This window comes from Papio anubis, chromosome 6, assembly GCF_008728515.1.
Source record: "Papio anubis isolate 15944 chromosome 6, Panubis1.0, whole genome shotgun sequence".
NCBI classification, from domain to species: domain Eukaryota; kingdom Metazoa; phylum Chordata; class Mammalia; order Primates; family Cercopithecidae; genus Papio; species Papio anubis.
In genome coordinates this window covers 153,343,626-153,369,266 of record NC_044981.1, presented here as the reverse complement: position 1 = coordinate 153,369,266, position 25,641 = coordinate 153,343,626, and the positions used below count along the sequence as shown (strand labels likewise).

At 36.0% G+C, this 25,641-nt stretch overlaps 1 protein-coding gene across 9 annotated transcripts in view; it reads right to left on the bottom strand.

Annotated features, from left to right (window-relative positions):
* The window catches only part of LOC101012460 (WASP family member 1), a 73,239-nt gene that overhangs the window by 5,872 nt on the left and 41,726 nt on the right, over nucleotides 1-25,641 (bottom strand). For all 9 annotated transcript variants that reach the window (XM_003898317.4, XM_017958416.3, XM_031667528.1 and 6 more), the window contains 4 exons: nucleotides 18,379-18,539; nucleotides 7,648-7,782; nucleotides 2,846-2,999; nucleotides 1,411-1,528 (listed from right to left, as the gene is read on the bottom strand). In XM_003898317.4, the coding sequence (XP_003898366.1) occupies nucleotides 1,411-1,528; nucleotides 2,846-2,999; nucleotides 7,648-7,782; nucleotides 18,379-18,511 (540 nt within the window). In that variant the 5' untranslated portion in view covers nucleotides 18,512-18,539. The remainder of the gene's footprint in view (nucleotides 1-1,410; nucleotides 1,529-2,845; nucleotides 3,000-7,647; nucleotides 7,783-18,378; nucleotides 18,540-25,641) is intronic.

The following is a 25,641-nucleotide window of genomic DNA, read 5'->3' as shown; positions in this document are numbered from 1 at the left end:
TGTCATCGTAATATAGTAAAAGTAACACAGAAATGGTTCACTTGTACATTCCGAGTTAAATCTTAGCCAGTGTGCTATAGTCCCAGTTTCCTGCCATGTTTTGTTTAACCCCTAATTTGAACTGATGGCGCCAGACACAAAATAGTACGCCTAAAGAATACGATTTGAGGTCAGAAAGTCTTTCACATGAAAAAAGATTCATGAACCCTTGCTCCACAGGCATTAGTTTGAAATTTCTACCATTAATGGCATTGCCTACCTCTAATCGAAATGTAAAAATGTACTAAGGTTATGTTATCTGGGAAGTAACTGATTAGTTAGCCAACACATTAGAAAAAAATTCAATTATCTAATTAACCCATAATAACTATATAACTCAACAGAAAACATTGTCTTTAAACAATAAAACAAAAAGTGATTCAAAACTGGGGGAGAAAGTATAGAAAGGGCTAGAGTAAGTGTAACAAATTCAAATGCCCAAAGCGGCCAAGCGGATAACATACATGAATGAAGTCAGTCGGGTGTAAGATGGGGCATGTGGTGAGCTAGACAGATATGTCCATCTCAGGCACTCTAGTTCCAAAATTTAAAAACCTCTGTGTTTGGCAAATGAAACACTCCCTACAGGCATAATCTGGCTTGCCAGTCACTAGTTTGCAAATGTTAGCTAGAATACTGGGTTACCATCTAGCAAAGAAGACAATACAACGGCATTATACAGGGATTAGGGAAAGCGGAGATAGTTACAGGAGAACCAGAGAGATGATAAAGACAGAACTTGCCTCCTTCATAATTCAGCCTAAATCTAACTTTGCTTCAACCTTCTGTGTTTTCAGTTATCATTAACATGAAATATAAAGCAGATAGAAGTGAATTTTATTAGAAAGTGGAAAATGACAACAGAAATAACAGAAATTTCATGTGAATATAATAACCTCTCCAACACATTTAGGAGAGAAACGTTTAGGATGTGCTCTGTAGCCAGAAAATATTAGCTTAATCTACGTTACCAATATCTGTATAAGATTCCATTGTTCCTTCTTACCAAAATGTTCCTCTCTTCCTTGGTCCACCTAACTAACTCCTATCTGTTCTTCAAGATTCATTATAAGCTTTGTTGGAAGTGTTTACCCTGGCTGCTAGCTAAAGCAGATGCTATTTTGTGTTATCTAAACCCTTTATGCATACCTCTGCTACGGCACTTATTATGCCATACTCTAATAACCTAATTGCTCATCTGCTCCCCATCAGAGTGTGTTCTTTCTGTGGAGTTATAAAAAGACTTCAGTATTTAACTATATGGACCCAATAAAATAAAACTGTCAAAATAAAAGATTAATGAAGTTCAATATATGCAACAAAACACAAATATACAAAAATTAACCTCAATTTTTTAATCTCTTGTAATACCTTCTGCTTCCTCTTTTCCTTCCTCTTATCCTCTGTATCTTGCAACATTTTTTCTTTCCATAGATCAAAGAAATATGAAGGATTGGTATAAAACTTCAGACCTTCTTTACCATCATCTCTGAAATGTATCAATTAAAACACACATTAGTAAGACTTAGGCAATCAGAACAGAAATAATTTCACTAAAATGTTTATCCTCTTATATCAATAAAATACAGCTCGTGTTAAAATATTGACAAAATAAAATTGAATATTGCACCAATAGAAAATTTCTCACAAATCTGAGGAAACAAAGAAAAGAGGAAAACCAGATGCTTTTCTGAGTTAGTACTAATACTTCAAAGTACAGCTGGGCAATTTTCATCCCTAACTTCTGCTGAATCCCAAATTTTCTCAAAAGTCCTTTGGGCAATTCCAATAATTACAAATAGCTCTGCCAAAGATAAAAGCCTGAAAAGACAATAACATCATCTAGAATAGAGAAATTTTGAAGTTTCTGCCAATACTATGATTTATCTTACTAAATCCAAAATACATCATGTAATAGTCATTCTAACAGTCACATTTATATCTAATGATCTGCACACTGACTTACAATTTCAAATAACTCTCTAAATACTATTTTATTCAGGATGTGTCATACATCTTAAATTACCCATTTAACAAACTACATGAAAGAACTTCAAAAAAAGGTTAAATAATTCCGGATTTTATTCAAAGTGGTAAAAAGCATTTTAAGGTACTACCTATTCATTATATAAGAAGTTAATGCACACAAATCAAGAGTAGACGAAACAGGCCGGGCGCAGTGGCTCACACCTGTAATCCCAGCACTTTGGGAGGCCGAGGCGGGCGGATCACGAGGTCAGATGGAGACCATCCTGGCTAACACAGTGAAACCCCGTCTCTATTAAAAATACAAAAAATTAGCCAGGCTTGGTGATGGGCACCTGTAGTCCCAGCTACTCGGTAGGCTGACGCAGGAGAATGGCATGAACCTGGGAGGCGGAGCTTGCAGTGAGCCTGAGTGACAGAGCGAGACTCTGCCTCAAAAAAAAAAAAAAAAGAGTAGACAAAACAAGCAAAAATTATAATGTTTATTTTGTTAGAAGGACAGAATTTTGAGCTTTTTCCATTTGGTTAAAAATTAAATTAAAAGGACAATAATGACTCCTTATCTCTTTATATTAGTAAGTTTACCAATGGCTTTTCTTAACTTGTCAAAACAACTCTTTTGAATAGGTCTTGTCTTTTGTATGCCAGAATCTTAGGAATTCATCCAGTGAATAAAACAAAGGTTTTTCCAAAGGTAGTAGACAGAGAGGGCTCTCTGTGTTGGCTAGAAGCCCAATGAAATAAAGAATGTTTGGGGATTTAGCATTTCAATCTGAAGTCTGAGATAAATAATAGGGCTACCATTTATTAACCTACCTACCTATAAGGAGTGAGTATATTGAGAGGTGGAGGCTGTTCACAAACATCGTACGTCTCCTGTAATGGAATAGGCAAAGTCTTGCGATCAAAAAGCTGCTGGTCTTGAATTGTAGAACTTCGGAAAGCTTTCCTCATTGTTATATCTTGCAAAGACACTGAAACAAAAATCAAGAATTCATTTTATTTTATTTTACTAAGATGATTTAACATAAGGGCAAATTCATATACTGTATTTGACTAAAAGTCAGCACGGTTCAAGAGGTTGTGACCTTAGTGGCTTATGAATCAGAAACCACATTATAAATGTTCTATCATTATATTTACCCTTATCATTCTGTGCCTAATTTCCCAATCAGATAGGTTTTAATTAACCTTTGATTTCTAGGGCTCAGAAGGCCCTAAAGACATCTGAAACATATCTACATTTCAACCAAATATACCTTTTTCTTTCTTCTACCTGCCATCATGGGCCCCCACCAACTTAGGTTCTCTTCTCCTATTAATCTTCTTTTCCATCTCCCTTTATTCCTTCTTTTTAGCTTACATCAGTAACTCTGAAAGGAATTACTTACTTATTAGTGGCACTGTGGGTTAAACACGCTGTTAACCTCTACACTACATATGCTATAAATCTTTTGTGTGTACTATCAAGTTAAAACAAACTTTACTGTAAAGGAAATATTTTTAAGTATTGGGTGATCTATATTATTCTTTTTAACTTATATTTTATCTGTACTATAAGGATTTCTACCTAACTATAAGCTTTTGAAGACTCAGACTATCTTATACATTAGTATTCCCAGTAACTAGCACAGCCCCATCACATATGTGATGATTTAAAAATAACTTCATTTATTTTGAACTGTGCAGCATGTTAAAATAACAAATATACAAAAATGTTGCATTCTTAACTCTTAGAGTGATTTCCTGATATTAAAAAATAAAGTAGTTTCTTAGATATTTAATATGGCCTTAAGTATACAGACAAATACCCTCATAGCAAGGTCAGTATAACAATCCTAACAATTCTTTTTTTTGAGACAGAGTCTCACTGTGTCACCCAGGCTGGAGTGCAGTGGTGCGATCTCGGCTCACTGCAACCTCTTCCTCCCTCCTCTTCCTTCCTCCTCCTCCCTCCTGCCTCAACTTCCCAAGTAGCTGGGACTACAGGTAACTGCCACCACGGCCGGCTAATTTTTTTTTTGTTTTAATTTTTAGTAGAGATGAGGTTTCACTATGTTGGCCAGGCTGGTCTTGAACTCCTGACCTTGTGATCTGCCCACCTCGGCCTCCCAAAGTGCTGGGATTACCGGTGTGAGCCACCACGTCCGGCCAACAATTCTTAAGTTATCCTTCTCCCTAAAATAATTTTCCTATCATCTTCTCAAGTAAATTCACTCAACATGAACATGGGATCAATGGCACAGGTGGTGCAATAGGCTGGCTCTGCAACGGCGGCACCATAACTGCATTTCTAGCAACTCTACTGCTGCATGACCTGTAACACACTTATAAATACTAAAATAAAATTCAGAGAAGCAAAAAGTTTTTCCCCACTGTCACTAAAAAGTGGCACTGGAGATACAGTATTTAATGAGTACATACTATATGTGCTAGAGTACATACTAGATGTGCTAACTTTCATTTCATTTAATCTTTATAATTCAGTAAGATATGAATTATTCCATTTTGAAATATTACAAGAAAGCCAAGGCTAGGAAATAGTATATAACTGACCTGAGGTTAAACAGTTAATAAACAGAAGAGCCAGAACACAGAAGTCAGATCTGTTTACCTTTAAGGCTAATTTTTTTGCCACAATACTACACACTGTTTTCAGGCTCCTGCCAGAAGTGGCTTGTGTTTTCTGCAGTCAAAGTGGATCAATTCTTGCCACTCTCCTACCCCACTTATTAATCAATAAGTATGTAACTAAGATGAAACCTAGTGTTTAATCTCCCCAAACTTCCTTGGTAAAGGATATAAGAAACATGTAAAGTAATAAGCATGTTGTACTTTTCTACCTTCAACTCCTCCCATTTATCGCTTGTCTCATTATTAACTGACCATTGTGGTGAAGCCCCTTCCACTTGCCAACAATAACATCTGATATTAAAAAAATAGAATTATAAAGCAATAAATCAGTATAATGTTTATAAACATAATTGACTTAAATATAATTGTACAAGTCTTTGTTTAAAATTCATTTAAAAATATTTTCGAAATTGATAGTTTTCAGTTACTACAAAATGGTTAAAAAAAACTGATACCACACTATACAATTTAGTACTGTACACAGGTTATTTTTTTTGAACTCCCACTGAATTAAAAAACCAAGGTTAAATAACTGAAAACTCCTTCAATACAACCTCTCCAAAACAATTTCAAATGAAGTAGTTCAGCTTTTAGATTCTGAATTCTTCCCCCACTGCTCCACAAAATTTTAAAGGAAACTATGTATAATTCTGACAGTATAGTTGTTGAAATATTAAAATTTGTTTTTTAACACAAACATCTTATTTACTGTTATCTGTATTTTCACTTTCAAGTTTAATGGTGGTTCTAAGACATTTGTTAAAATGTAACAATATTTTGAAACTAAATGTTGACTTTTATTTCTGTTACATATGAGAACTGCCCGTGTATTTCTCTATTATTTGATGGCATAAATTTATATTTAAGTTAGAAATAGTTCAGCTATCTAAAAAACAAATTTTGGCTATAAATTATATATCTGAAAGCATGACCATAAAGTATTTTTCCATCACTAACAATGATTTTATTTCAAGAATTCCATGAGGTGTAATTAATGTATTGATACATGCACATGTTTCAAAGGACACCACCAAGAAAGACAACCTAAAGAATGGGAGAAAATATTTGCAAATCATTATTTGATAAAGGATTTAGATCCAAAATATATACAGAATTCCAACAAGTCAAAAATAAAAACACAAATAATCCAAATTATAAATGGGCAAAGGAACTACATAGACATTTCTCCAAAGAAGATATACAAATGGCCTATAAGCACATGAAAAGATGTGCAACATCATTAGCCATCAGAGAAATATAAATACACGTTATATGAATTAACCTTGAAAACATTATGCTAAACGAAAGAAGTCAGTCACAAAAGACCACATATTGTACTATTCATTCATATGAAATATCCATACAGACAGATCCATACAGACAAATCCATACAGGCAAATCCATACAGACAGAAAGATCAGTGATTGCTAGGGGTTGAGCTGAAGGGGAAACAGAGTGACTGCTAATGAGTAAGGGCTTCTTTCTGAAGTGATACAAATACTCTAAAATTGATTGTGGTGATGGTTGCATAACTTGAATATACTAAAAAACACTGAACTGTACACTTCAACTTTAAATGGGTGAACTGCAAGGTATAGGTAGGTTGTGAAATATATCTTAATAAAGCTATTTTTAAAGTATTATTTCCTTTTTTTCTTGTATCCAGAGCTCTGAGTTTACATTTTACAAGTGGTAGAAATCTAGTGTGCCAAGTATTTACCTCTCCTTATTTACACATTAGATTATTTCAAAAATAGCTGGTTCCATCACTAAGACATCCGTCATTACATTGTATTTTTGTTCTTTCCAGTGACATCCTTTAGTATTTTTATTGTTAAAGTTCAGATCTATTATGTAATTTGCATTTATAGTAAAAATTATATCTATTATATAATTTGCATATATATTATTTAATGCAACAAACATATTTTGAAGAGAGTGTAAGAAATTCCATTAAACAATTCTCTGTGGTAGATAAGTGCAAATTATGTTCTTAGTATTACATTTCTTTTTGTAAAACAAACAAAAAGAGGCATTTAGGAAACATCGGCATTGAACGTATTCTATCAAGGCATAAAACATGATTTTACCACTGAAGTTTCTACAGTTATTTTAGCTTATAGGGTGGCTTCCTTACCTGATTATTCCTGATTTAATATCTTGGTATAGAATGTTTACACCCTACATGCTGGCAATTTGTTTTTGAAATGTTCATTTAAAGTAGGAAGTTGCATTCAGTTAAATAACTAGTAAGATTTTAGCAATATGCATATAAAAAAGCATATTAAAAGCAGTTATGTGCCCGGGTGCGGTGGCTCACGCCTGTAATCCCAACACTTTGGGAGGCCGAGGCAGGCAGATCACAAGGTCAGGAGTTCGAGACCAGCCTGACCAACATGGCAAAACCCCATCTCTACTAAAAATAAAAAAATTAGCCAGGCATGGGGGCAGGCACCTGTAATCCCAGTTACTCAGGATGCTGAGGCAGGAGAATCACTTGAACCTGGGAGGTGGAGGTTGCAGTGAGCTGAGATCGCGCCACTGCACTCCAGCCTAGGTGACAGAGTGAGACTCTGTCTCAAAAAAAAAGTAGTTACATTCTTGAAGAGTCAAACCTAAAGATTTCAGGTAATTTTCTAATAGTTTTTATTTCTAAGACAAAAGTATACAAATAAATTATAAGGGAGAAAAGAGAAAGAGAATGAAGAGAATGGAGGAAAATATGTGGTTAAAATGACTTATTTATGCCAAAATTAGGAGCTGTTTAGTGTACAAAAAGAAGAGATTTAAAACAGTAGAAAAGAAAAGCCAGGAGAGTCATACCGATGGCATTTTTAGATAATTCACTGATTTATTACAATATGTACACCAAAGGACATGGGTATGATCTGTAATACATTCATGATTAATATTGTTCTTAAACATATCATTCATCTCATCTAACTTAAAATATATACACAGAAGAAAATACAATATTAATAAGCTTACATTCTTCTTCCTTTGGATCAAGCTGTGTAACACTAACGGATAAACGGTCCACACGTTCTTGCAATGAGTTGACTCTGAAGGAAAAACTATGTGCTTCATTGAATAATTCTCCAAATATATCTTCAGCATATTTACCTAAGCAAAAATGAAACATATATCATAAAATTTAATATCCAGAGCACTGAGTTTTTATCTTTGCAAGCAGTAGAAATCTAGCATGATATTTGCCTCAGATACTTTGTGATCAGAGATAAATATTGAACAATGTAATATTAAAACTGGTGTCCTGTTGAATTTGGCATTTATTTGGAATTACAGTTGACCCTTGAACAAAATCATTTAACTGTGCTAGTCCACTTACATGTGGATATTTTTCAATTACATTGAAAATTTTAGAGATTTGAGACAATTTGAAAAAATTTGCAGATAAACCACATAGCCTAAAAATATTTAAAAATTTAAAAAATATTTTAAAGATATGTTATGAATGCATAAAATAATGTAAATATGAGTGTATTTTATTATTTACTACCACAAAATATACAGAAATCTATTATAAAAAGTTAAAACATATCAAAATTTACACACAAAACACAAACATACATAGTGCCACTCATAGTCAAGAGAAACATAAAGAAATGTAAAGATGTATTAGGTTGGTGCAAATGTAATTGCGGTTTTTGCCAACCTAATAGTACTAAATCATAACAATAAATTTAAGTGTAGTAATACTGTATTACTATAATAATTTTATAGCCACCCTCTGTTGATATTGCAGTTAGCGCTAGTGTTGTATCCACTTAAAATGCTGTTTGAGCAGTTCTCTCTCCATAAATTGTATATGAGAGTAGGAAGTAATCTCTCATGGTTCTTGGGTATTTTTCACCATGTTTTATGCAATACTGTAAACCTTGAATACATTGTGAGACTCATTCAAAGTGCCACCAGTGATGCTGGAAGTACTCTCAAGTACAGGAAAGTCATCAAATTACAAGAAAAAGTTGATTTGCTTGATATGAACCACAGCTTGAGGTCTACAGCTGTGGTTGCTTAGCATTTCAAGATAAATGAATCAAACTTAAGGGCAATTATAAAAAAAGAAAAGGAAAATCATGAAGCCATTGCTGCAGCTACATCAGCAGACACAAAAACCTTGTACTTTTTTGTGAATACCTTTTAATCTTGTATCGAAATGCACTTTTTGTGGGTGCATGGCTGTTACAAGAAAAGTCTACATATAGACTCTAACATGATTTGAGAAAAAGTGAAGTCCTTATACTACAACTTAAAGCAAAAGGAAGGTAAAGGATCTAAACCTGGAAAATTTAATGGCAGCAAAGGATGGTTTGATACTTTTAGAAAGTGGTTTGGCCTTAAAAATGTCACAACAAGAGAAGGTGCAGCTTTTGTCAGCCAATAGGCAGCAGATCAGTTCCCAGATGCCATTAAGAAAATAATTGGTTTCCATGTATGCTGCTTGAAAAAAAAAAATAATAATAATTGGCCAGGCATGACTGTCTGCAATCCCAGCACTTTGAAAGGCTGAGGTGGGCAGATTGCTTGAGCTCAGGAGTTTGAGACCAGCCTGAACAACATGGTGAAACCCCATATCAACCAAAAATACAGAAATTAGCGGGGCACGATGGTATGTGCCTGTAGTACCAGCTACTTGGGGAGGTGAGGCAGGAGAATCACTTAAGCCTGGGAGGTCAAGGCTACTGTGAGTTGTGATCATGCCACTGTACTCCAGCCCAGCCTGGGTGACAAAGTGAGACCTTCTCTCTCTTTCTCTCAAAACAAAGAAACAAACAAACAAAACAAAACAAAACAAAACAGAAAAAGAAAAAAATTGAGTAGAAACAATATCTGCCTGAACAGAGTTTTAATGCAGATGAGAATGTCTTATTCCAGAAAAAAAAAAAAAAATGCCACAGAGGACATTTATTAGTAAGAAAAAGTGAACACCAGGATTTAAGGCAGGAAGGGACATGCTAACTTTACTGTTTTGTGCAAATGCAGTTGGGCTTATCATCAGAACTGCCCTTATCTATAAAGCTGCTAACCTCAAGCCTTGAAGGGAAAAGAAGGCCAAAAGAAGAAGGCAAGGCAATAAAAAGGCATGGACAATGAGAATCCTTTTTCTGGATTGGTCCCATCGACATTTTGTCCCTGAAGTCAGGAAGTACCTTGCCACTAAGGGACTGTCTTTTAAAATTTTTGTGATAACTGTACAACATCCCTGGCCACTCAGAACTCCATGAGTTTCACAATGAAGGTGTCAAAGTCGTCCACTTGCCCGCAAACATGACAGCTCTAATTCAGCCTCCACATCAGGAGGTCATAAGGACATTTAAGACTCATTACACACAGTATTCTATGGAAGACTGTCCAACACTATGGAAGAGAATCCCAATAGAGAACATCATGAAAGTCTGGAGGGATTGTATCATCAAAGATGTCATAGTTGTTACTGAAAAAGCCAAGAAAACCATCAAGACCAAGACAACAAATTCATAAAATTTTAGAAAACTGTGTCCAAATGTTTTGCATGACCTCACAGGGTTTGTAACAGTGTCAGTCAAGGAAATAATGAAATAGTGGAAGGAAGTGGGAGTGTGCCAGTCCAGATCCTAAGCCTTGAGTGCTTCTGTTCTCTCTCTTACACTGTCATCATGATAAAAACGTGCCTTGGAGAGTTTGCACTCCAGTCAGTCCGCCGGCCCTCTGTAAAATACAGAACCTCCCTTAGCCATCTCAGCTGAATACTATAAACACCTCTACGCAAATAAACTAGAAAATCTAGAAGAAATGGATAAATTCCTGGACACATACACCCTCCCAAGACTAAACCAGGAAGAAGATGAATCCCTGAATACACCAATAACAGGCTCTGAAATTGAGGCAATAATTAATAGCCTACCAACCAAAAGAAGTCCAGGACCAGATGGATTCACAGTCGAATTCTACCAGAGGTACAAGGAGGAACAGGTACCATTCCTTCTGAAATTATTCCAATCGATAGGAAAAGAGGGAATCCTCCTTAACTCATTTTATGAGGCCAGTATCATCCTGATACCAAAGCCCGGCAGAGACACAACAAAAAAAGATAATTTTAGACCAATATCCCTGATGAACATTGATGCAAAAATCCTCAATAAAATACTGGCAAACAGAATCCAGCAGCACATCAAAAAGCTTATCCACCATGATCAATTGGCCTTCATCCCTGGGATGCAAGGCTGGGTCAACATACGCAAATCAGTAAATGTAATCCATCATATAAACAGAACCAAAGACAAAAACCGCATGATTATCTCAACAGATGCAGAAAAAGGTCTTTGACAAAATTCAAAAGCCCTTCATTCTAAAAACTCTCAATAAATTAGGTATTGATGGGACGTATCTCAAAATAATAAGAGCTATTTCTGACAAACCCACAGCCAGTATGATACTGAATGGGCAAAAACAGGAAGCATTCCCTTTGAAAACTGCTACAAGACAGGGATGCCCTCTCTCACCACTCCTGTTCAATATAGTGTTGGAAGTTCTGGCCAGGGCAATCAGGCAGGAGAAAGAAATAAAGGGCATTCAACTTGGAAAAGAGGAAGTCAAATTGTCCCTGTTTGCAAATGACATGATTGTATATTTAGAAAACCCCATCGTCTCAGCCCAAAATCTCCTTAAACTGATTAAAGCAACTTCAGCAAAGTCTCAGGATACAAAATCAATGTGCAAAAATCACAAGCATTCCTATACACCGATAACAGACAAACAGTTAGCCAAATCATGAGTGAACTCCCGTTCACAATTGCTTCAAAGAGAATAAAATACCTAGGAATCCAACTTACAAGGGATGTGAAGGACCTCTTCAAGGAGAATTACAAACCACTGCTCAACAAAAAAAAAAAGGACACAAACAAATGGAAGAACATTTCATGTTGATGGATAGGAAGAATAAATATCATGAAAATGGCCATACTACCCAAGGTAATTTATAGTTTCAATGCCATCCCCATCAAGCTACCACTGACTGTCTCCACAGAATTGGAAAAAACTACTTTAAAGTTCATATGGAACAAAAAAAGAACCCACATAGCCAACACAATTCTAAGGAAAAAGAACAAAGCTGAGCCATTACACTACCTGACTTCATACTATACTACAAGGCTACAGTAACCAAAACAGCATGACACTGCTACCAAAGCAGATATATAGACCAACGAAACAGAACAGAGTCCTCAGAAATAACACCAGACATCTACAACCATCTGATCTTTGACAAACTTGACAAAAACAAGAAATGGGGAAAGCATTCCCTATTTAATAAATGGTGCTGGGAAAACTGGCTAGCCATATGTAGTAAGCTAAAACTGGATCCCTTCCTTACACGGTATATAAAAATTAACTCAAGATGGATTAAAGATTTAAATGTAAGACCTAACACCATAAAAACCCTAGCAGCAAACCTAGGCAATACCATTCAGGACATAAGCATGGGCAAACACTTCACGACTAAAACACCAAAAGCAATGGCAACAAAAGCCAAAATAGACAAATGGGATCTAAATAAACTAAAATCTTTGCAATCTACCCATCTGACAAACGGCTAATATCCAGAATCTACAAATAACTTAAATTTACAAGAAAAAAAAGAAAATCCATCAAAAAGTGGGCAAAGGATATGAACAGACACTTCTCAAAAGAAGACATTTACACAGCCAAGAGACATATGAAAAAATGCTCATCATCCCTGGTCATCAGAGAAATGCAAATCAAAACCCCAGTGAGATACTATCTCATGCCAGTTAGAATGGTGATCATTAAAAAGTCAGGAAACAACAGATGCTGGAGAGGATGTTGAGAAATAGGAACACTTTTACACTGTCGGTGGGAGTGTAAATTAGTTCAACCACTGTGGAAGACAGTGTGGCTATTCCTCAAGGATCTAGAACTAGAAACACCATTTGACCCAGTGATCCCATTACTGGGTATATACCCAAAGGATTACAAATCATGCTACTATAAAGACACATGTACACATTATGTTTATTGCAGCACTATTCACAATAGCAAAGACTTGGAACCAACCCAAACGTCCATCAATGATAGACTGGATTAAGAAAATGTGGTACATATACACCATGGAATACTATGCATCCCTAAAAAAGGAAGAGTTAATGTCCTTTGCAGGGACATGGATAAAGCTGGAAACCATCATTCTAACCAAACTATCAGAAGGTTGGAAAACACCAGATGTTCTCACTCATAGGTGGGAACTGAACAACGAGAACACATGGACACACAGTAGGGAACATCACACACTGGCATCTGTCGGAGGGTGGGGGGCTGGGGGAGGCATAGCATTAGGAGAAATACCTAATGTAAATGACGAGTTGATGGGTGCAGCGAACCACCATGGCACATGTATACCTATGTAACAAACCTGCACATCGTGCACATGTACCCTAGAACTTAAAGCATAATAGCAAATAAAAAATAAAGAAGCAAATCTCAGATTTAAAAAAATGGAATCACCCCCCCAAAAAAAGACGACATAGAAGAAGTGGTGTCAGAAAACAAATTAACATTAGAGAATCTGTCAAAAGGGTTCCACTTATCCAAGACTACTTTTGATTTATTTTACAACATGAACCCTTCTGTGATACAGGTACCGAAACTAAAACAAATAAAAGGAGGATTGGTACCATATAAAAACATTTTTAGAGAAATGAAGAAGTAAAAAAGTCAGAAACCAAGATGTGCTTTTGTAAAGTTACAACAGTGTGCCCATCTCTACTACTTCTACCTCCTCCACCTCTCTGCCTCCGCTACTCCTGAGACAGCAAAACAAACTCCTCCTTTTCCTTCTCCTCTTCGGCCTACTCAATGTGAAGATAACGAGGATGAAGACTTTTATGACTTCCATTTAATGAACAGTAAGTACATTTTTTCTTATGGTTTTCTTAATAACATATTCTTTTCTCTAGCTTACCTTATTGTAGGAATATAGTATACTACTATACATACAACATAAAATATACATGTTAAGCAACAGTTTATGTTCTCGGTAAGGCTTCTGGTCAATAGTAGGCTATAGACAGTTAAGTTTTGGGGGAGTCAAAAGTTATATGCAAATTTCTGGCTTCACTGAGGATCTGTGCCCTTAACCCCTACATTGTTCAAGGGCCAACTGTATTTTAAACTTTAAACCCTAAAGTCACCCAGCCATGACAAAGTTGGGGGGGGGGGGAAGAGATACCGTGGGAAGCCTGCTTTTAAACCTTGTTCTACTACTTCCTGTTAAATGTTAAAATGGAAATTACTTGCTTTATCTATATCTGTCCACCTGACGAGGGTTAGAGAAGATGATGATGCAAATATATATGCAAATAATATGCCTGTCAATCTGAAAGCATTTATATGTAGACTGTAGCATTTATATATAATCAGCATTTATATATAATCAGCTATATAATCAGCATTTGTATTAGCTAGAAATAAATTTTAGGCCAAATGGAAGAACCCAAGATTCATCAAAGACCTAGTAAATGACTTGTCTCAGGTATGCCCAAAATACAGATTCAGAAATTTAGGAGATCTTTTACACTCTCTTGTTACAATTTCTGAAAAAAAAATCATAAATCTAAAATCACTGTATTCCTCTAGTTGTGTAAGTTCTTATTACTGAAAAGAGTAAAACAAAATAACTGGAAGAAGATCCCTGTCATTACTGAATTTTGAACAGAGGGAGAACCAGACATTTAAACAAATATTTAAAGCAATTTAATAAATAAGTCCAAATATTTGCTCTATTCACTGTGAGACCTTGGTATCAATTTCCTTATCTGTAAAATAGGAATAAAAATATCTGTCTCTAAAAGAAGTAAGCAAAGAGACTTGAAGTGCACCTAATACAGAGGAGCTCAATAACAGGCAGCTCTTAATATAAGGTAACAGCAACACAGCAGAGATAGAAGTACCTCACTTTCAGGTGTCAGAAGTTACTCGGTGATCAAGATACTTCCAGAGACAGTTTCTCTGGCAGATAGGGGAAGCAACCCAAATGGAAGAAAAAGCAGGTATAAAGTTATTCATTTATTCAACAATTGGTAGGGATACAAATGCTAGGTATAGATACAGAGATGAAAAAGACTAATCTTGGCAATAAGAACTGACTATACTCAATAAGAGAAAAGCCAGGGGAAGAGATCCCTTAGGTATGCAGAATCCCAATGGTTGTTAATGAAAGGAGTTAGCCAGCTTGCTTTAGGCAGACAGTAAGGGAAGGGTCCCCAGAGACTCTCTGACCCACCCTACAAGTGCTTACACCAGATGCTTTGGGCAGATAAGGGAACTTGCACAGGGGGCTTGCCTAAACATGCCCACAGCGAACTAAGGGCCTATATGTGCACTGGGAGAATGTGGTGAAGCCACCAGTAATTTGTGCCTTATACAAATAGGGAACCCAGCCCCATCAGCTTCTATATATATATGTATGCCCTTGTATTCCACTGTGAGGGGACATATGCCCTTGTATTCAACTGTGAGGGGGCAACCTGGAACCTGCTTTCAGGACCCCTATCTTTGCTGAGAGCTTTCCTTTCTCTTAATAAATTCTACTCCATTCACTCTTCGAGTATCTGTGTGCCTAATTCTTCGTCATGAGACAAGAACCCGGACCTAGCTCAGCTAAGGAGTAAAAAGTCTTGCATCATTAAGAAAGCAATAAAATGAGCAAGAGGAAATTGACACAAAGTGAATTATAGGTTTGTGGTAATTACCTAATATAAACAGAATTATGTTCTACTAGGAAAAATCTCTTAAAAAACAGATGTACTGGCTGGGTATGGTGGCTCACGCCTGTAATCTCAGCATTTTGGGAGGCCAAGGTGGGCGGATCACTTGAGGCCAGAAGTTCAAGGCCAGCCTGGCCAACACAGCAAAACCCCATTTCTACTAAAAATAATACAAAAATTAGCCAGGCATGATGGCACTTGCCTGTAATCCCAGCTGCTTGGGTGGCTGAGGTACAAGAATTGCTTAAACCTGGGAGGTGGAGGTTGTAGTGAGCCAAGATTGCACCACTGCACTCCAGCCTGGGTGACAGAGCAAGACTCTGTTTCAAAAAAATAAAAAAAGGAAGTACATTTTTGTGAGGAAAGGGTCAGGAAGACATTCAGCCCTAAGCCATGTAGATCCCCACAGTTTACTTTCATTGCTATACTCTCAAACACTTTTTGTACTAATAATAGCACCAAAGTGAAAATCTCCATTATCTAGAAACATTTTGGATAGCCAAGTTTTCTAAGTAATTCAGAGATTATCTAATACATTAATTGTTATTTTAACTATTTTGGATGGAAACTTGTGAAATGTATTCTAAGCTTCCCTCTTCTTAAATGGAATATAAAATTAAATATAATTTAATTTTTTCTTAGGGACTCATGGGCATGAATTATGAAAATCAAATATTATCCTAGGCAGAAACAGCCTTGAAATGGATAAAGATATTTGCTTTACATTAAATGGCTTCTTTCCAGTTTTTATGTTGCATCTTCCCTTACATCACTTTGTCCTTTCCTGTAAACTACCTCCTTTTGGTTGGGTTCAGTGATGCCTCCTTCTAGTATCTCCTCCCATGCTTCCTCCTTTTATCCTCTGAAGCATAACTGTTGGGAAACCACATCATCAAATCTGTTTGAACTATCAAAGTAAAAGTAAACAGGTTTTGAGAGAGGGATCAATTGGTTATTTTATGTGCATGGTCTTTAGTGCGTGAGTTTATTTATTCTGGCTATCTAGAGGCCTTTTAAATTTAATTCCAGATTCTCAACTATGTCAGGTGGGAAAGCTGCCAGAGAAGTTAATTTCAGGGCAGCAAAGTATTGTCACAACTTGCTACAGTATTTTATGGGTTTTCTCTTTCTTTCTGAATCTCTACAAACTGCTTAAATGATGCCTTCCAGGTCTCTGATTCTAAAAGTGAAGCATCCAACATCTAATTTAGTTATATTGTTACTAGGTATTTATAATTTTCAGAGTTTGGCTACAGCATAACCATGTGCCTGCTGATAGATGTTGCTTATATAGACTATATAGACTTAAAAATTCCTTAACTTTTCATCTTTAAGTTTTGTAACAAATGGGTTAGTACTGCAAATTATCACCCTTAATCATAATATTAGTTCTAAATTCTATATTGGGTATATACCTAAAATAAGATGCCTGTACTGGATCCAGAATTCATCTTAATTTTAAGAAATATTTTATACAAAATTACTAATGCCATTTCTATTTCTTAACATGAATTTTAATATTAACTTGTTTATATACTTATGTATGTACATAATGTATATAAAACAAATTTTATATGACATCATGTTATATTTGAATCAATTCATGCCAGGTCACAAAAAATATGCAAAAATCTTTAAACAATATAGTTAATCATATTTAATCTGGGAACTCTAACACTTTTTAAAATTAGTCTCAAGTAAACAATACAATATTTTAGTGATTCACTAAACTGAAAAAAATAACCACCGAATGGAAGAAGGAATATACTTAAAACAAAATTAAAATAAAATAGCCTTTTATTTATTCTTACTATTTCACAGGTAATGCAAAAAACTAGTACTCTCACAGAGAATATTCAAATTTAACTTTTTATGTTGCTCTTGCTACAGATGTATGCCTAAACTTTCTTACTGGAACCAAATTAGATTAACAACCTCTTGTGCTAAGTACTCAATTATAAAAGAAAGGACAAAAGTTGAAAGGCAAAGAAAAGCCAAGCCTGCTTATCAGAATTTATATGGCTGATGAGATAAATCTAGGACCACTTGGTAGATATTATCTCTGCCAGGAACACCTTGTTTTACTTTTAAAATGAAATATCAATGTCTTATGAAAAAGCTAATCCTTCAATGCAAAAGACAGACCAGATTTATTTTTAAAATTTTCTGATTAAACTTAGATTAGAAAATAATTTGTTTTATAAAGCAAAAAAAAAAAAAAAAAAAAAGAAAATAATTTGTTTAATTCTTTAACCAAGTTGCTCTATTCTGTAAATTTGTAATGAGAACATATTGCCTGTCTCCTTTTCTCTAATCTGCCTCTTTCACTGGCCTTTATTCTCTGGCCAACCTGCTTGACTTCTGCCAGAGGCCAGGTTCACTTGCTGTTTTCACACCACATTGCATATCAGATTCCTGACTTATATCCTAATGTCTCTTAGACAACCACTTGACTAGCCTACTCCTCTGACTAGTAATGTCCCCATACCTTTCACTTTAGATCTTTGCTAATATAAAAATATTTCCCTAAACTGATTAAATATATATATAAGGAGATGGATACTAGTGTTTGAAAACACAAATAGTTGAGGCCTTTAAACAGAGTAAATAGTGATAATAACCAAGCAAAAATACAACTCTGGTCCTTTCACAGATTATATATTTTTAAAACAATCTCAATAATTTTAATTCATCATGTGATACTGTTTCTAGAGATTCTGTCCGTATTTTCCTTTCCCAGAGGAAACATCATGCAGAAGAAGAAGATATTATTCTAAAACTCTAATAATCATACTCATGTGACTATATTTTTCAGGATAATTTTGTACTCTTCTCACCAAACCACACTCCCAAATTAATCAGAAGCACAACTTCTTAATACTCTAAAGCATAACATTCAGGTTTGTGAGTATATTTTTAATTGATATATACTTACTTAGGCTACTTAGTTGTCTAATTATATTTGCCAAGGAAATATTGGTTACACATTCCAGTTCATTCTTAATGCCTCTAGGCAGTGCTGTGTGGCACAAGTGCCTAGGATCGATGTTTCTTTTCACTAGTGGCATCTTGAGATTAACCTTTGTGCCAGTTCACCTGTAGGAAATCAAAAATAAATGAACAATATTAAATTTCAGCCAACACAGAATGAGACTCTATTTTTCACACTGAAGAACAAAGCACCGTTGACCCTTGAACAACATGCGTTTGAACTGCATGGGTCCACTTACAGGTGGATTTTCTTCCCTCTCTGCCTCCCCTGAGACAGCAGGACAAACCCCTCCTCTTCCTCCTCAGTCTACTCAATGTGAAAATGACAAGGATGAAGACCTTTATAATGATACACTTCCACTTAACAGTTAATGTACTTTATCTTATGATTTTTTAAATAACATTTTCTTTTCTCTGGTTTATTTTACTGTAAGAATGCAGCATATAATACATATACAAAATATGTCAAACAACAGTTTATGTTCTTGGTAAGGCTTCTGGTCAATAGTAGGCTATAAGTAGTTAAGTTTTTGGAAAGTCAGAAGTTATACACAGATTTTCGGCAATGCAGAGGGTTGGTGCCCCTAACCTCTAGGCTGTTCAAGGGCCAACTGTCTTTGCTTGTATGAAGACAGTAAAAATGAAATTACCCAACTAAAATAATCAAAATTGATTTAACTTTCAATTAGTAGAATATCAACATTATACAAAACAGTTTTTAAAAACTTGCTTTCAATGTCAGCTGCTACATGGTGAATTTACAATCATCATCACTATTATTCTCCTAAAAACACTGTTTTTATTTACTGTAATATGGATTTTGTTCTAGAGAGTTAGTGTGAGATGTTCTCTCTAAGGAAGTGCATAAAAGGATTAAGGAAGCTGTGAGAGTAACATCAAATTGACATTATCACATAAAATGTATCAGGTGTTCAACAGCTCAGATCAAATACTCCAAGTAGCCCTGCACTTGAAATCTTATCGGAATCTACCAAATCTTTATTTAACTGATCAAAAAGTTCAACCGTCTTTGAATTACAGGCTGCTCTCACTTTGCATGCTTCCCATATGCACAAATTTGAGTGACTCGAGTTCAGTTAAGTAACAACACTGCCCAACACCATGATTCAAATTTCACTTACTACAGTATATTAACTGTGAGTAATTGCACAAATACAAACTTCATTTCTAGTACTCTAGTCTAGCACTCCCCAACCCCCGGGCTGCAGAGCAGTAACGGTGGTCTGTCAGGAACAGAGGCCTGTCAGGAACCGGGCTGTGCAGCAGGAGGTGAGAGGTGGGTGAGCAAGCATTACTGCCTGAGTTCCACTTCCTGTCAGATCAGTGGCGGCATTAGATTATCATAGGAGCAGGAGGCCTATTGTGAACTGCATATGTGAGGGATCTAGGTTGCACGCTCCTTATGAGAATCTAATTAAAGCCTAATGCCTGACAATCTGAGGTGGTACAGTTTCATCTTGAAACCGTCCCCCACTACACATACCCCCCGTCCCCGGCCCGTGGAAAAATTGTCTTCCACGAAACTAGTCCCTTGTGCCAAAAACAAGGAGACTGCTGCTGTAGTCCACAAATCACTGTTAATAAGCGCTGTACCTCATGATCAGTGACCAATCACCACTTCTTTCAAAGTCAGCAGATGATTGGTTACACCTCATCTGTTAGTCAATTCACCCACAGACAGCAAAGCATGCATCTGTTGCCTTCTTGCCTTCCAGTGCTAAATCTACATGAAATTTTACTAAATAGGTACATGAAAGCAGGAATTGGCCAAAAAAGATAGAAGCGCAGCAAAAAACAAAAAAACAAAAAAACAAAAAAAATGATGACACTGGAAATGAAATTCAAATCCAACATAAGTGTAGTAACAGATGAAGCAGCTGACTGTGGAAATGTTGCCACCGCCACTGTTCGAGAGCTTCTAGATATGCAGCCTGAGGAACTTAGTGAAGGCAAACCTACAGACCTAAATGAGGAGTGTGGCTGTGACAAAAAGAAGGAATATGTTCCAAAAGAAGTGACACTAGCAAAAAAGCCTTCACATTTAGGAAACTCTTGGAGCTACTTCGTGACAGTGAAAGCGCAAAAGATAAAATGTTGGAAGCTAATCCTAATTTAAAAGAAAGGAGTACGACAATTTGCCAAGGCACAGAAAAGATGCTCACTCTGCTAGTTCTGCTATTGTAGGTTACACAACAAGAACTGCTCAAACTGCCTTTGATAAGTGTTTTTTACAAAGAAATAAAACACTAATTCTACTTGACTCCAATATCTTAAATGACATTGTGCTAAATAAATACTTTTAAATTTCCCTATACATTTAAACCAACAATATAAGAGGTTTTACTGTCTTGACAAAAATTTTTAGAGTGTACATAAAACATTGTAACTTTCCCCATTTTTATTAAGATCGTTTTTCATGGTTTCAACTTATACTGTCATTTTTTACAGTCCTGAACTACTGTGCAAAGTGAGAAACGAATGACTGTACTTACCTATCAGTGAACAATGGTTACCAAAGGAAACAATTTATTAATTACTGAGCTTTAATGACTAACAAATGAGAAGTTTGGGATAAACCTAATTGCGGGTCGGGCGCGGTGGCTCACGCCTGTAATCCCAGCACTTTGGGGGGCCAAGGTGGGCAGATCACTTGAGGTCGGGAGTTCGAGACCAGCCTGACCAACATGGAGAAACTCTGTCTTTACTAAAAATACAAAATTGGCCGGGCGTGGTGGCACATGCATATAATCCCAGCTACTAGGGAGGCTGAGGCAGGAGAATCGCTTGAACCTGGGAGGTGGAGGTTGCAGTGAGCCGAGATCGTGCCATTGCACTCTAGCCCTGGGCAACAAGAGTGAAACTCTGTCTCAAAAAACAAACAAAAAGAAGCCTAATTGCAGTTAAGTGTTACTTATCAACACGCTTTAAAAAACTTTTGCATAAATTTGTTTCCTCTGACCTATTTGTTAAGCATTCTCTCTACATTTTTAATCCATTCTAAAAGTCTGCAACATGAAATGTAGAGAAAAAAAGCATACAAAATTGTACACCTCAAAAATTTAACCAAACTCTCATGTAACCCCATTAAGAAATAAAACATTGCCTGTACCAATTGCCAGAACCCTTCCCAATCATCCTTGCTTACCTCCCCAAGACAGGTAACCTTTATTCTTTTTATAAAAAGCATTTCTTTTTCTTTTTCTTTTCACAACTTACACAAGCAACTTTAAACACTATAGGTTTTGACAGCTTTTTGAAGTTTATATAGACTAATATAATACATATTATTTTAAACCTTGCCTTTTTCATTCCACATTGTAATATTCATCCATATTGCTCTGCGCAGGTTGCTCATTTTCATTGCTGTATAATAGTCCACTATATGACATTACAATTTATTTACCCATTCTAATGTTAATGAGTTGTTTCCAGTTTGAAGCTATTATGAAGAGCACTACACTGATCATTCACGTACATGTATCTTAGTGTACACATTTCTATTGTGAATATACTTCAGGACAAGAATAGCCAAGTTAAGGATACACACAACTTCATCTTTAGGAAATGATGCCAAACTGTTCCAGAGACTGTACCAACACGTTACTTTCAGCCGTTAAGAGGCTGCTGCTGCTCCACATCCTCATAACACTTGACACTGTCAGTTTTTAAATTCTAGCTGTTCTTGAGTGTATGTTGTGGCCATTTGTTAGAGTTTTAATTTGTGTTTCCCAATTATTGAATTTAAGCACCTTTTCATGTTTCTTGATCTTTTGGATTTTTCTCTTGGGAAGTGGCTGTTCAATCCTTTTGTCCATTTTTGGCCATTTGTTGTGTTAGGGCTGATTTGCAGAAACACTAGATATGAGGCATTTGAAGGTTGTAAGTGATGTGAATCTCTTCTTTCACTTGCTATTCCACTTTCTTAGTGATGTCTTTTAATGAACAGAAGTTTTTACGCTCAATGTGGGAAGGATATTCTCAATCTTTTCAAGTTTAGAACAAAAGCATGGTTCTAAAATCTTTTTCTATACCAAGATCATAAATATGACCTTTCGCTTTATATCTTAGCTTTGTTTTGCTAATACTTTTAATCTGTATTTGATGTGGAATTACTTTTGTGAATGGTGTGATGTAGTAGTTAGGTTTCTTACATACTATCTCAGCACCACTCATTGAAAACCCTAGTATTTCTCTATTGCTCTGCAGTGGCACTTTTGTCATAAATCAACTTTCTACGTATTTTTAAATTAGATTTTGAGCTATGTACTATTCCACTGCTCTTTTTGACTAACCTAGAGCTAATGACAAACTGACTTAATCAGGCTTTATATTAAGTTTTTTTTTTTTTTTTTTTTAAGAGACAGAGCCTCACTCTGTTGCTCAGGCTGGAGTACAGTAGTGTAATCTTGGTTCACTGCAACCTTCGACTCCTGGGTTCGAGCGATTCTCCTGCCTCAGCCTCCTGAGTAGGTGGGACTACAGGCATGTGCCACAACACCCGGCTATTTTTCTGTATTTTTAGGAGATGCGGTTCTGCCATGTTGTCCAGGCTGGACTCAAACTTCTAAGCTCAGACAATCGAACTGCCTCAGACTCCCAAAGTGCTAGAATTACAGGCTTGAGTCACTGCGCCTGGCTTATAGTAAGTCTTGATACACAATAGGGCAAGCTCTCCAATCCTGTTCTCCAAAAATGTTATGTTTATTCTTGACACTGTGTATTTCCATGTAAATTTTTAGAATGATTATCAAGTCACACAAAACACACACACACACACACACACACACACACACACACACCCCTCTAACTATTGGGAATTTGACTGGAGCTGTATTAAACCTATCATATTGGGAAGTACTGATATTTATCATTTCTTTCTATCCACGAACATAATATATTGCTCCAACTATTTCAGGATTTTTAAAAGTCTCTTAATGTTTTATACTTTTCTAAGGAGAAGTCTTATAAATCCTTATTTATTTGTATGTAGATGTCTTTATAACACTGGAACCACAATATATATTGTTGTATTATATAGAAAACAAATTGATTTTTTAATATTGACCCTATATCCTGAGACCTTCCTAATCTCTAACTTATCTGCAATTATTTTGGATTTTTAAATGCACACAATCATATGTGAATAGTGACTATTTCCTCCATTCTAATCCATCTTACATCTTTTATTTCTTTTTCTTGACTTACCACACTAGCTATAATCTTTAAAACAATGTGAAATATGTATTTCACATACATAAGGATGATGGCAAACATCCTTGTCTTTTTCAACGCAAGTGGAAAAGCCTTCAACATTTCACAAGGTGTCTGTAATACGGATTTTTTGTGGTTATTTTGTTTTATAGACACCTTTTAATAGATTAAGGAAGTTCCTTTATTATTATTTTAATAGGTTTTTTGGGGAACAGGTGGTATTTGGTTGCATATATAAGTTCTTTAATGGTGATTTTTGAGATTTTGGTGCACCCATCACCCAAGCAGGGAACACTGTACCCAATAGGTAGTCTTTTATGCCTCACCATCCTCTCACCCTTTCCCCCAAGTCCCCAAAGTCCATTGTATCATTCTTATGCCTTTGCATCTTCATAGCTTACAGTAATAGTCTCCAATTCCATCCAGCTTGCTATGAATGTCATTATTTCGTTCTTTTTTATGGCTGTGTAGTATCCCAGGGTGTGTGCATTCCATGGTGTGTATATATATACACACACATACACACCATGGAATATATGGTGCATATACACCATGGTGTGTGTGTGTATGTACACATACATATACATATACACACACACACACACACCATGAAATACATACACACCATGGGATACCAAACATCGTGTGTTCTCACTCACTTTTCTTTATCCACTTGTTGACTGATGGGCATTTGGGCTGGTTCCACATTTTTGCAATTACAAATTGTGCTGCTATATACATGCTATATACATCCATATTTTTGCAATTACAAATTGTGCTATATACATGCTATATACGTCCATATTTTTGCAATTACAAATTGTGCTGCTATAAACATGCAAGCGCAAGTATCTTTTTTGTATAATGACTTCTTTGTATAATGACTTCTTCTGGGTAGATATCCAATAGTGGGACCGCTGGGTCAAACGGTAGATCTACTTTTAGTTCTTTAAGGAATCTCCACATTGTTTTCCGTAGTGTTTGTACTAGTTTACATTCCCACCAGCAGTGTGAAAATGCTTTTTCACTACATCCACAACAACAGCTATTGTTTTTTGATTTTTTTATTGATGGCCATTCTTGCAGCAGCAAGGTGGTATCACACTGTGGTTTTGATTTGCATTTCCCTGATTATTAGTGATGATGACCATTTTTTCACGTTTTTGGCCACTTGTATATCTTCTTTGGAGAATTGTCTATTGATGTCCTTAGATTACTTTCTGATGGGATTTTTTTTCTTACTGATTTTTGTTTGAGTTCCTTGTAGATTCTGGATATTAATCCATTGTCAGATGTACAGACTGTGAAGATTTTCTCCTACTCTGTGGGTTGTCTGTTTACTCTGCTGTGGTGTAGAAGCTTTTTAGTTTAAGTCTTATCTATTTATCTTTGTTTTTGTTGCACTTGTTTTTGGGTTCTTGGTCAGCAAGTGTTTGCCTAAGCCAATGTCTAGAAGGGTTTTTCCAACATTATCTCCTAGAATTTTTATGTTTTTTTTTTTTTTTTTTTTTTTTGAGATGGAATCTCGCCTTGTTGCCCAGGGTGGAGTACAGTGACATGATCTCAGCTCACTGCAACCTCTGCCTTCTAGGTTTAAGTGATTCTCCTGCCTCAGCCTCCTGAGTAGCTGGGATTACAGGTGCCCACCACCATGCCTGGCTAATTTTTTTTTTTTTTTTTTTTAGTAGAGACAGGGTTTCACCCTGTTGTTCAGGCTGGTCTCAAACTCCTGACCTCAGGTGATCTGCCTGCCTCAACCTTCCAAAGTGCAGGGATTACAGATGTGAGTCACCGCACCTGGCCTATGTGCCTATTTTTATACCAGTACCATGCTGTTTTGGTGAGTATGGCCTTATAGTATAGTCTGAAGTAAGGTAATGTGATGCCTCCAGATTTCTTCTTTTTGCTTAGTCTGGCTTTAGTTATGCAGGCCCTTTTGTGGTTCCATATGAATTTGGGAGTTTTTTCCTAGTTC